The 13,421-nt window shown below is 41.3% G+C and overlaps 1 protein-coding gene across 1 annotated transcript; it reads right to left on the bottom strand.

Annotated features, from left to right (window-relative positions):
• Positions 1 to 8,467: 8,467 nt before the first annotated feature.
• On the bottom strand, positions 8,468 to 10,370 carry lratd2a (LRAT domain containing 2a). Its single transcript, XM_017420434.3, has one exon. It carries the CDS (start codon positions 9,573 to 9,575, stop codon positions 8,751 to 8,753), a length of 825 nt encoding a protein of 274 aa, XP_017275923.1. The 5' UTR covers positions 9,576 to 10,370; the 3' UTR covers positions 8,468 to 8,750.
• Positions 10,371 to 13,421: the final 3,051 nt, after the last annotated feature.

The following is a 13,421-nucleotide window of genomic DNA, read 5'->3' as shown; positions in this document are numbered from 1 at the left end:
TCAGCTTAAAACGCTGAAGGTTTGAGCCGTGGAGGAAAAGGCAGGACTGAACAACATTTAGGAGAGTTTTGGCGTTCACGTGCAGTTTGAACATGTTTATGAGCTTGTTTGCTCCTGATTAGGCTCCTTGTTTGGGAAGAAACACGTGCTTCATCCGTGAGGCAGACTAAAGTTGGGCTTTTGCTCTTGTTTTATTTATGAGGGTGTATTTGCATGTTGCTGTTTTACAGTTTGATGCACCGATCATTAGAAATATATTCACAGATCATTATATTCTGTTCTGTAATTAGCTGCAGTTTAGTTGTTTCAAATGAGAGTATTTTATAGTTTAATTGGGAAATTTCTTATTAACTTATTCACTGATTTTAGATGAGCAGATTAACACCTCTCTCATGTCTGTGCTGGTAAATGTGACGCTCCAGTCTGTTTTATGTTTTCATGCTTTTGTTTGACTCCTTCATTTAGTCTCCATCTTGTGTGTGTTTGTGTCTTTCAGGATTCCAGTCACATAATCAGCTGATCCCTGCTTCACTCAGCTCATTTATCTGCAGTTTTCCGTTCAGAGCTCACTTGTTGCGCCCAAAAACAGTTAGCAAAATATCTCACGGACCACTTGTTTGCTTTTGTTAAAACCTCTCAGAAAGGATTTATTGGATGTACGTCTACAACTGATTAACCTTTGGAGTCAATTCATGAAGGCTGCCACAGTTAAACGGCCTTAGCAAAGACAAAAATGGCTACAACTCAGTGAGTTTCACAGATATTGAGCTAAGGTTTCGGTTGGTAGTAGCTGAGAGTCATCCCCAACACATACTCTAAGCACTAACAAATCACACGAGATCTTTGTTTAAAACTTTGGCATGCAAAATGTTGGGGATTGTTACCATTTAACTCCTCAATGGTTACAGAACTAAGATTCCTGTGAAATTTTGTTTACTTTTATAACATTGTCAGCTTTTTGTGAGACAAAAAGCACAGTTCTCATTGGTCTGTCTCATCTCTGAGATGTTTTGCTTGACATTTCTTTTGTAATAAATTAGAAACAACAAGCTGAGTCTTCCTGTCTCCCTCATCTTTTTCTTACAATAATTTTATCATTCCTTTTTTTTCAGTAAGAGGTGGTGGACATAAAAATCTACCGAGGCAGAAGCTACATAACTCCCATCACATCTTTTATTCTTAAAGTCTGCTATGTGTATAAAATCACCAGTACAGTATATTATAAGGGGAAGTCATAGGATGGCAAGCAATGTAGCTACATGGTGAGAAAGTCTCCAGTTAAGATCTCAGCTTGGACTTTCTGTGGAGAGTTTTTGTATGTCAGACAGACATACACACACACACAGAGTTATTTACATGATTGCTGCTTTTTATGGGGGCAGGCAATAAGAAAAAAAACAAACAAGAGCACCTGACAAAATCAGAATCCAGTGCAGAAAGCCTTCTTGACCTCTTTGTGACAATAATTGGAACGTCTAATGAGAGTAAGTGTTTTCTGAAGAGCTGAGTCTTTTGTTAGTGTTTGAACGACACATTGAAAACTCGAGAGTCCTGTTCGGAGACAGAAAACAGATGGGGAGCTCTGTTTGTGTGGAAACTCTGCCTGCTAAAAGGCTGCTTTATTATTCCCTTCACAAAATTCCCCAGCGGGCCGTGAACTCCGTGAGTTCCTCTTATAATTCAGCGATAATCTCATTAGTTCATCAGCCCCCGATGGAAACAAAAGCTCGGCTGCAGCAGGAGCAGTCAGAGGTAGCTGTAGGTGAGCTCTGACAGTTGATTATAATTGGTTTGCCTCTGCCATGTCCAAGCTTTCACATCCCATCAGCAGAAGGAGCCGAGGAGACAGTTAATGCAGGATGGCTGCGGCTTCACTGGAAGAGCAGTCAGCCGGTTGTACAGCAGGCCGGCTTACTACAAGGAGAAAGATATGTGTGGAAAAAAAAGCATAAAATACATTTGCTGTTCTCATTGTCGAGGTTGTTGCTTTTTTCCAGTTTTGGAAAACCAGCGGTGTCTTTCACAAATTCTTGTTTTTCTTTCTGAAATGGCTAGAATACACATTTAGGATCTAGATGCCTTTACATCTAGGTGTCACTGTTGTGATGAATTCATTAAACACCGACAGCAATCCTTACAGTGATAGTGTTCTGTGGAAAGGTTATGAACAATTAATATCTTACCTGTTGTAGATACAGGCCTCAATAATGTTTAATTCTGACCAAATTCAAGAGCTAATGAGTAATTTAAGCAAAGCCTAGACTAAACCAATTAATAGATTGGTGCTGTCTTAAAACAACTCCAAATTAACACATTTTATTGCGGTTCATGGAAAGGCTGCTTTAGAAACATTTACACTGTCGTCACTTTTGAATTAAGCTGGATTTATACTCCATGATGTCATTTTGTTTTGGTAAGAGCTTTTAGAGAGCCCGTTCTCAGCACAAGGTCTGGGCAGAACGTTTTTCTCCCGGGGGGTTTTGATCAGCTATCGTGTGATTGGCCAGAAATATGAAGTCAGGGTGGTTAACGCGGCCTTGAGCTGCCCAGAAACCAGTCGTTCAAAGAGAGATCTACAACAGGTGAGCAACATTAAAGCTTTTGAAAAGGTTTGTGACATTTTAAAGGCATTTCAGGTTAAATCAAAATCTCAGTATCAACAATTTCTTATTCATTATTTTTGTGTGCCTCAAATTCAGCAATTTGTTTCTTTTTTAAGTGCACATATAACTAATACTTTAACTTTTGTTCTGTATTTATAAGGATATCCTTCATTTTTGTGTGATTACGCACATTAAACACTGTCTTCCACAGGAAATTCAGAGTTATCGCAGCCATTATTAGGTTATGTATGCTATGGTTTTCTGCTTTTTTCTTCCTTTAGGCCTGAATTTACTTTCTTTATTTTATTCTCTGCTTGCTTCATATTACTTTATTCCCTAAAAAAAAGTAGGAATTTAGTTCCTGAGATTTTCTTTTCTTATTTGAGTCAATTCTTAATTGAGAAAAATGGGTTTTAATATGTTTCTCCCCCTGAAAATTGAAATTTAAACTGCAGACAAACACACCTGACTGGAAATTTATGTACAACTGTGGCGACCACTGTTTTCTGCTTGTTTGGATTTGATATTTTTGGTTAACATTTCAGCATCTCTACAGTATAACATATTTATTTTGTGCATAAAGTGAGTGTGTTGTTGGGTAATTTCTGTACAAGATGTGTGGGGTTTTTTTGTGGCAAGCATGCATTTAAACTACAGCTACAAAAAAAAAAACAATATCTTAGATGTATAAATCCAAATCATCCTCTCAACCTGCCTTATGTGCCTCTGTGAGCGCTAAACCTTAAACCTCTCCAGGAACAGGACCTGAAACAGATCTGTGAACACAAATACAGCCTGTTTTCCATCACGCAGACTTCACCCTCTTTATAGCGACAGAGGTAATATCTGCAAAGATGCACTTCTGTCTCATTAAATGACTCTCGGTACAATATAAAAGTGTCTGATACGCTGAGAAAAAGCTGAGCTTGACAAGAGCCTGTAAGGAGGATTTAATGTCCTAACTTGATTAAAGTGGTGCAGGGAGCATGAAAGCAACCTCTGCGTGGAAAGAATGCAGTAGAAAGTGGCTAAAGAGCACACATATGTACCACCGGGGTTGATTTATAATAAACACAGCAAAGTTTTACTATCTCCTTCCTCTCCGAGCTGATTGTGAAAGGCCACAACTGGATTTGACAAGCTAGATAAATGTGATTTATATGAAAGTTTTTCTTGAACAGCTTCCGCTTTAAAGCTTTACTGTCCACAAATCAGAGAAAACAAACAGATTCCTGCTGCAGCAGCCATCAACTCTCACCTCATCAGGCTGTGGCAGCAAACTTTTAATCCTTGTGGGCGAATCGAAAATGTTTGTTTGCTATTTTCAGTTCTATGTCCTCCATCTCATTTCAGCCTACATGAGCTGGAAATCAATAATTGCCTCGGAGCCACGTATCAATTTCTCTCCGGGAATGAGAGCATAAATTAATATGTGCAAAACAAGACGATAATTAGTAATTGTTTCCAATCCAAAGGCTTCATGGGGATTATTGTTAGAAGACTGCATACAGGAGTACTGACTCGTGTACAGTTATAAGCACGAGGGCTAATCACAGCCATCATTGTGGCACAGTGAGATGGGTTTTTAAATAGAAATTCCTTAAAGGAATCTGTTTCATGTCAGAGATTTAAACTTAAGTCAATTTATAATGAGAAGGGATGGAGTTACAGCCATTTTAGTCCAACCTTGTACACAACATTTTGCGTGATTTCATGTGTTTGCACTCGGAGAATGTGTTGAGGATGACTCTCAGCGACCACATCAAATTTCAGGTCAATCTCTGTAAAACTGACTTGAGTTACAGCCATTTTTTTTTGTGTTCGCTAAGGTCGATATCTATGGCAGCCGCTTTCCCGTATCATACCAGCTTTATTTATAAAGCACCTCAAACAACCACAGGACCAAAGTGCTGGGCAATAAAACACAACAACAGTCACAAGACGTAATAAAAAACCTAAAAAGCAACGTAAAACCAGCCTTATAGGAAAAACAAATAAAAACAATTAAATCAATTAGAAGAAACTAAAATGTCAGGATCTTAGATGGTGTCAAAAGCCCAAGAAAAGAGTTTTAAAAAGTGATTGAAATACTGACAGGGAAGAGGTCTAAGCACGATCCCCTCAAAGCTGGTCTTAAACTGGGTTAACTCCAGATGTTAATGAGTTGGAGATGTTCAGCCAGTGATCACTTTCTGAGACTTTCACTTAAATCCGTCCAGTCCTACGTGAGATATTTTTCTAACAGACAGGCAGGGATGGCACCAACAGTTAGTGCCAAGGTTTTAAGCAGAAATATTCCTCAACGTGTAGCGCTTGGAGTGCGTGTTAGGGATGATGCTCAGCTACTACCACACCGAACTTTAGCTCAATATCTCTAAAACGGGTTGAGTTATCGCCAGTTTAGTGTTTTCTAAGGTCAGTTGGCTGTGGCGGCCATCTTAAATTCGGTTTACTCCAACTTTTTACGCACAATGTTTACTTTCTGAGAGTTTAAGGTAATGACAAAATTATACCTCAGTTTCTTCATGACCACATTAAGAACTCCTGCCTACAAGAATCCACCCAGTTATTAATAAATGATGTTGATGATTTTTAAAACTCTTTAAATCTTAGCAGCAGATATTTGCTTCAGTTCCTGGTTTCACATTTGAGAGGCAAACGCGCCATTTTTTAAAAAACTCTCTGAACTTTTTTGTCCCCAAACAGTCCCGTCTCTTGGATCAAAACAATAAACTCCTCGCTTTCAGACCTTTTGCTCTCAGCGCGACGACTCAAACTCACGTCTGAATTCAGTGAGCGGGACGTGATGTAACAGTTTTTGGATCCCTCTAAAGAAAATTGCTTCAGGCCCTTTCTCTTCATTAATAATCTTAATGCACTTGTTGTGCTCCCTCTCCAGCTGCTGAAGTCTTTACAAACTGCGGCACCATTTTTGTATGGAGCTGATTAATGAGGCGTTATATATTTTGATAGTCTGAACTGTTGGAGAACATTACTATTCCTACAGCTGGGGTTACCATGGTGACGCTGTATTAAAAGTCGACCCAAACTCCTGAATGAAAAGTAAAGCGGTGCTAACCCATGCACACTTACAATAGTACTTTTTATTTTTTATATAAAGGAAGTTAAAGTTCAAGTGATGACTTATTAATTTTAATAAATCCCATTAACCTCTGTAGAAAACTGAATTTAGAGTTTTCTGTTTATTTTAGATGTTATATAATTTTTAAATTTCAGTCCTTTTGCATGTTTCCCTAACTTTTTGTCTCATCGTTGCTCCTGTGATTGTTAAGATCATGCCACTGTCTCTGCGGTGAGTCTTTTTGTCCTTTAAATGGACACCAGCTCTGTCCTGAACTGCAGCTGGTGTCAGACATCTTGTCTTGTTCTGCCCTCTGGAGCGGAAAAAGGAAACCCGGTCTAAAAAGTGCCAGCAGCAGGTGGAAAACTGCTTTTTTGAGGTGCGACAAAAAAGCTCACCGAGTCTCCCAGGAGGGCCGTTAAAAGGTGGTGAAGTTGGTGTCCGAATATTGGATGAGAGACTTGTTGAAGAGGTAGCGATTTGACATCAAGGACCGCGACAGTCAGCAGGATGAATTCAGACTTCAACCTAAAAATAAAGACTAACGTTTTCAAACAGCTTGTAGCGTGTTTCCTTTCAGAAGTCAAAAGTCCCCAGTTTCAAATCAGCAAAAATAATCTACTGGAACTCCAAATTTCAGTCTGGAAAATTGGATGTTTATCACGAACCACGACCTCAAAATCCAACATGGCAGCTTGGTGCATAAAAAGGTGGTGGATAGCTGCAACACTCGGCTGCTTTTTACACTTCTGTTGGTTTGTTTCTCATTAAATCAGTTGCAGACACAGTACTTTACAACATTATTATTATACTAGTTAACATATCGGTGTCTGAATGAATAAATGTAGAGAAATATGCTGCTATTGGCCTCCATTACCTCCCTCTTTCCTTCAGTATGTTAGAGCTTTTTGCACACCTGAAAGGTCTGCAAAGTAAAAAAATAAATAAATAAAAGTGTACAGCATTAGGGATTTTACTTTCCCACAGGACGTAATGCACCTGAAACGTTTCTGTTTGAGTCCAGGCTTTACTTCCTGGACTTGGTTCCTGCTGCTCCTGTAAAAAGAAAACAATAAAGTGTTTATTAACGCTTGATTATAACCAATAAGTCTTTTATAAATCTTTATTAGGTGTGTTTTGTATGAAAGAAAAGTGGATGGATCTTCAGCCTAACAGTCTGCTCGAAGCTGATCAATTTGTTTTCCCAGACAATAACAAACAAACAAAAAACAACAACTTTACATATAAAACTTTCTACAAAGTCATTTGCCTTTTGCCAAGCTGTATGAAATGTGTTTCTAATAATAAATGGCTCAGTTGTCCTGGTGTTGTGCGTTCGAGCAGCTTTTCTCATCCCAGTAATTAAATAGAGCAGCAGAAACAGTGAGACTTGTTTGAGAGAAGAGACAACCTTTTATGGTTTGCCTTAACGTGGGAACAAAGACTTTTTGATCAGTGTAACACAGACATATTTGCCTTCACATGTGCTGGTGGGAGAATTACCCAAAAAGGCAGAAAGAATCTGGGATGCCACTTTGCTGTCTGAGTGAGCTGAGAGCTGAAATTAAATCTCAACTGGATCATGTAAAGAGACGCGCTAAAAATAGAGGAATGTCCCTCCTAGGGGCAGTACAATTTGTGACAGATTTTATAAAACTATGAGTACTAAAAAAAAATAATAATAATTTAATAAACAGCTGATCCAATCAATTGATTTGATCTCAGGTGGTTTAATCAGGACCGGGGAACGACGAGCACTGTGACTTTAAGGCAATAAAATTACGAACTCTTAAAAACACGGATCAAAAATCCAGATTTGAAAAGTCGAGATTTAAATAAAAAGCCGATGTCCCAATTATAGCTAAAATAAACGAGGATTGCTACAGATTCAACGATAGTTCAGATCTTCTGAAATAGGTTTTTGTTGAAAATTATGAACAAATAAATAGCTGGAGCTGGAGCTCAATGATCAAATTGTCAGCTTCAATTCTGTGTCCACCTGTGTCCACCGGACATGTCTTCTTAGACATGACCTGTCTTCTTGTCTTCTTAGACATGACCAGTGCTGAAACCTTCGATTGTTTGCACATTACAAGCTGTGAAGAAGATCAGGGAGCCATGCTTTTATTTCAGTCGTTTTGTTTTTCCTTCAGCTGAGGCACCTGATCAGCTGCTTAATACTGGTTATTACATCACACAGTAATTTACATGGGACTCTGTGGTTATTTGCAAGAGCAAATCGCTGCAGCAGCTGCACTTCCTGTGCAGACTGGGGGCACTTTCACAACAAATTTAATCATGTATCTGCCGGAATAACTGTGTCATGTGAAATAAACGGAGGCGTTAACATTTATGACATTGTACTTGCACAAACCGGCGTGGATTTTTGTGTAAATTCAGAGTTGTTTTAGGTCGGCAGTGATCCAAGTTTTGGGCTTGGCCCCACACGAACTCGTCAGCTCACCAAGAGTTGAAGCTGCTCACTGCAAAGTATGAAATCGAACATAAAAAATGGAATCCTGAACTATGTCAAATGGGTACAACTCGAAAGAGTTTACTCCAGTAGTTTTCCAGATATGATGAATGTGACCCTGAAATGCAGGTCTGCACTCGGTGTAAACAAAGCACTCGGATAAATCCACCGAAAACCTCGTGGAAGCTTGAGTCACATGACTGGTTTACAATAAGGCAAACAAATAAGTTTAATGTTTAACCTATTTTCAGTCAAGTCTGCTCTTTCCGATAGGTAAACAAATTTTGCCTAGACGTTTTTAATTTAAGGTCACCTGAACCAACAACATGAGGAAAAATATTGCACAAATTTAGTTTCTTCCTTCATGATTTTTGGTTTTGTCCAGTCTTCATGACTTTGCAATGAGCACCTTTAAACTCCAAATCGAGGTCTTCAAAGACTTATCTGTAGTAGGTAAGATATTAATTGTTAATAAACTTCCCACAGAACCCGACCCCGGAAGATCTGAACTATCCCTTTAAGGAGGACAGTGTAACAGATATTGTTCAGTAAAGGCTACTCTAGCTGCAGAGATCTAAGAGGAAAGGAGTCATCATTCTGTTCCCGGGTCAGCCTTGCTCTCCTCCACGCTCCTGAAATGTGAGCTCAGCTCCTGCATCACTGCTGTCCTCCCCAGGTGATCGTTCCTCCTCTTCTCCATGATCACGTCCTCCAGGCTCTGGAACTCCAGCAGGTGCGAGTGTTTGTCCGACAGGAAGATCTTCAGCCTGTACGGCTGCTTGCCGATCCGGATCTCCCCTCCCATCTTGAACTCCCTCTTGCCGAACCGGCACCAGGCGGCGAAGCTCTCCGAGTTCCTCCAGCTCAGCTCCCGGTCCTTCAGCCCCACCTGCTCCATGGCGTTCTGCACCACCATGTCCGGACCGAGGGCTTTGAGTCTGTACAGGTCGTTGACGATCCGGCACCTCCTCCCCTGGCTGGCGTCGGTCAGGAAGCTGTTCTTCACCTCGGCTCGGTGCAGGTGCACCACCTGGAAGTCGCCCACGTACACAGCCCAGTGCGGGTACTGCCCCGAAGCCACGAACTCCACCAAGTCTCCGGCTTTGCACTTGTTCAGCAGGTTCTCCGGAGAGTAGACCTCCAGGTTTGCGCACTTGGCGCTCTTCTCGTAGACGCACTCCTCCCGGTTGTAGACGGCGCACTCCACCTCCTCGCGCGGATCGTAGGGCTTCTCTTCCTCGTTCGGCTCCTTCTCCCTCCCGTCCGCCGCGCAGCCGTCCTCCAGCTCGTCGTCGTCGCTGGAAAATATGTAAGAGACGCCGATCCTCGGGCCGTCGTCCGTGTCCAGGCCGTTCGGGTCCACCGTGGGAACTTCTGCGTAACTTAAATGTGACAGCCGGTCCATCTGGTTCCCCATGCCGCTGCTTACCTGGCGGCAGCCCGCGCGCGTAATCCGACGCTGTTACCGGTCACCATCTGTCACCAGAACCCCTCCGGCGCCCTGCCCGTCGGACAGAGTTTCATCCAAATTACGCATAAGAGCGGCTCCGTCTCCGTTTCCGAACGCCTCCCGGCGCTCCCCATCAACAAGTGGATGTTGGGAGGAGAATACAAAGTGGTCTCAGGGCTCAGGTGGAGCCTCGCCCGCCGCTCCCATGCGTAAACGTCTGAAGGACCGCCGATCCGAAGCCTGGAAACGGCGTGTTTAATCTCACCCCGGACTCCTGGCAGGGCGGTTCGGCGGAGTGCAGCTCAGCCCGCCTGGTGCCGGACTGAAGGCGGATCTGATCTGAGGCTCCGTGTCAGCAGAGTCTCTCAGCAGCAGGACGCAGCTTTAAAGCGGAAGTGCGCGTAATTTTCCCATCACCGCTTTTTTTCATCGACTCCACTCCTGAGAAACACCGCTGGAAGTATTTTAAATACAGCTATAGGTGATGCGTGTTCTCTTGTTGGGTAATTGAATTTATTGCTCATCTGCATGCATCCTTTTGTGCTATTTTATGTTATTCCCATTTAAAAAAAAACAAAAACAAAAAAACACTTCATTTGGGTTTATATAAGCAAAAAGTCACAGTAAAGGGATAAAAGGACTGAGGAAGACAGTACAAGGTCCAAGATGGGCAGATATCCTCCCTGTTTGTTGACTCCACATGTCTGTCTGTGTATCAGCTGAAGCTGCAGAGCCATTTGCTCACTCTCTGTCTCCCAGTGAGATCATAATGTCTCCATTATGTTTGTAGTGGCTCATAGGCTGCCTATTCTTCTCAGTTATGGGCCTTTTTTTCTCCCCTCCTCTCTCACAGGAGGAGAATGAGTGTGCAGTTTGCTCCTGTGTGGCACAAGCTCAACAAGCGGCTACAGTGTTGCAACAAATGTCCTGGAAATGGTGCTGAACATGTTCAGCAGGCTGAAAAAAGACACGAAAAAAGGAAACAAATGTTCAGTTAAGTGAAGAGAAGAGACGGGCAGGTTTGACCCCTGAGGTTGGAGGGATTATTATCAGCTCTCATGTTTGTGTGGTTCAAACAGGCAGATTAACAGAGTGGCCTTTAGGCAGCACTCCTTAAGACGATCAGCTGAGCTCCTTTTAAAGCTGCTCAGCATGTATTGTGCTATTTCACTGTGGTCCACATCAAATATTTTCACTCGTAAAAATGAGGCAAAGGATCTGATTATTCATGTGGCAAATTTAGATTCCTAGTTTTGTATTAGGAGAAAATCATATATATAAAATACATATTTGCACAAAAATGTTAAATGATTCGAGACTTTAAATAATGGAATTACCTTACAAGTATAATCACTTCGAAAGCAGACAGACATCTTTAGGATAAGGGTTTTGATGACTGGCTTATTTACATTTTGGACACATCCTCTTCTATGATCTCCAAATCTCTGGAGGCCTTTCTTCCCTCCTGGATTCTGTCTCCCCCTGAAGGTCATGGATTGGATTCAGGTCCAAACTCTGGCAGGGCCCAGTGTAAAATGTTACTGTTCCATATTTTCTATCTCTTTACAACGTTGGATGTTTCAGATCATGGATTGCTTTTAGTCCCAGTGCCAAGTACCACTATGTTCTCCCTAATAATCTCATCTATCCCAAAACTGTCCAAGGATCACCATCAAAGTCATCCTGATGACTCTGAACATGCTGAACTCGGCTGAAACCACCCAGAGACAGCTCCCTTTTCCCAACAGGCTTTGCTAGTCCAGATTATTGGTCCATTATCAGCAGGTTTTCTTAGCATCTAATTCTGAGACACGATAGGAGAAGAGATGATCTACTTTTAGTTTCAGTTGAAATGATGTAAGAGTGATGAAGCAGCAATATGTACAATGCAAGAGTTTGATATCATTTCACCATTCTCTGTACTTATACCAGCTTTGGCTCAAGTTTAAACATGCACTGAGAATCTCTCCTTGCTGCCTTCCCCTCCCTCCCCACCTCTCTGTTTCAGCATGAAGACCTGTAGCGTCACCAGCCTAACACAAGACTCAAAAAAATAAAAACAATTCTGCAGAATAAATTCAGCAGACGTGTCTTCTCAGAGCACGCCGGCTCACATCAGCCCAGGCCGAAAGCGTCAGGAAACAAAAGACCTTTTCTCAGAACGGCGGCACACAAGCCCTGCTCTGACCGCTGGCGTCCTATCCTCAGGTGGCGTGACCCAGTTTACGCCCCCAGGTGCCTCTCCCCGTATCGTGCTGTAATTTATGAAGCCGGGAAATTTGTGGAGCGGCGAGGCCGGAGAGACACGACCAATTAGACAGGGCTCCACCTGTCCGCTGGGGGCACAGCCAGCCACAAACCCACACCCTTATGTCCCTCGCAAGAAACGTGGGATGTTTTGTTTGTTTTTTTCCCTGCAGTTTCATAACCCCGTACCGCACATTGTGTTTTCCAGCTCAGTGCCCATTTATATTTACAAGGATAGGATGAACAAGTGTGTACTTGAGGCAGATGGACGCAGCATCCGGACCACTGCGTCTTGCACACCATCTGTTCCGCCAGGCTTGGAAAAACATCTAACAGCCTACGATGATTTAATGTGAGAGGCTACAAGGCAGCAAAACCTTTCAAAGACACACTGTTGAACGAAACGCACCGTTTCGACTTGACAAAAAAAAAGGGCTGCCTTAAAACTCAAAGTAAAAAAAAAAAAAAAATTGTTCCACTATCATTGTTTTACTTTATTTTGAATTGAAAGTCCTTTATTGTGGAAACTTCTGTGTTAGTTTGAAACCGTTTAAACCTGCAAATTTATTCCAACCTAATTAAGAGAGTTTAGACGTTTCATTCATAACAAATTAAACTAAAACATCATTACTTTGACCTTAAAGCCCACTGCAACAAGTAGCTGTCTTGGTGCAATAAATAAAATAATTACCTGTACTGAAAACAAAACAAATTAAATTACTAAAGTGATAGAGCTTTTGAAGTGGGGTTCTGTGGAAAGGTTATGAACAATTAATATCTTACCTGTCATAGATAGTTTTTTGAACAACCTCACTTTCAAGAAATTGTTTCATTCTGACCAGATTGACGAGTTAATGGCTAGTCAGTGTGGGGTCAACACTAAAGTGGCAGCTGCCGTTTTAAAACAACTCCAATCTAAAATAAATAAATAAGTAAACATCACAGCAGATTATTCAAATACTGTTCTATAAATATTCACACTAATGTCAGTTTGGCATCACGTGGGTATTCTGGCAGAAATATTAGCTGCAGCCACTATTTGCTTACACAAAAAACATTAAATGTTCTGTAAACAACCATGGAACAGAAAACTGACAGCAGTAATAAAAGATTTAAAGTAGCGTTTGCCCGAGCCGCTATGAAATCGTTCGAGATTTGAGTTGTTTTATGACAGCAGTAATCCACTTTGGTCTTGGACCTGCTCTGACTAGCCATTGGCCCATCAATCTGGTCAGAATAAAACTCGTTCTTCTCCAAACTGAGGTTGTTCAAAGAGCGATTTACAACAAAAGTCCACTTCAAAAGGTCTGAACCATCTCTTTAATGTCCCAAAAAATCACATACTGTATGTAAAAAATGTCAAATCCAGCAGAACATAACATCAAAATTTTACCAAATTACTTTTTCTCAGCAGCTTAACCAGTAGTTTGTCAAAACAACAGAATAATCAGATGAAACAACAGACAAAAAAATAAATAAATTACAGTGTAAAAGAAAAAGCTGAGACATTTCCATTCGGTTTGCTCTTATTACATATTTATTTATATTTTCATATACTTTTTACAT

The sequence above is a fragment of the Kryptolebias marmoratus genome, linkage group LG5 (assembly GCF_001649575.2).
Source record: "Kryptolebias marmoratus isolate JLee-2015 linkage group LG5, ASM164957v2, whole genome shotgun sequence".
NCBI lineage: Eukaryota > Metazoa > Chordata > Actinopteri > Cyprinodontiformes > Rivulidae > Kryptolebias > Kryptolebias marmoratus.
The sequence above is the reverse complement of the archived record's forward strand: the minus strand, read 5'-3'. Positions and strand labels throughout refer to the sequence as shown.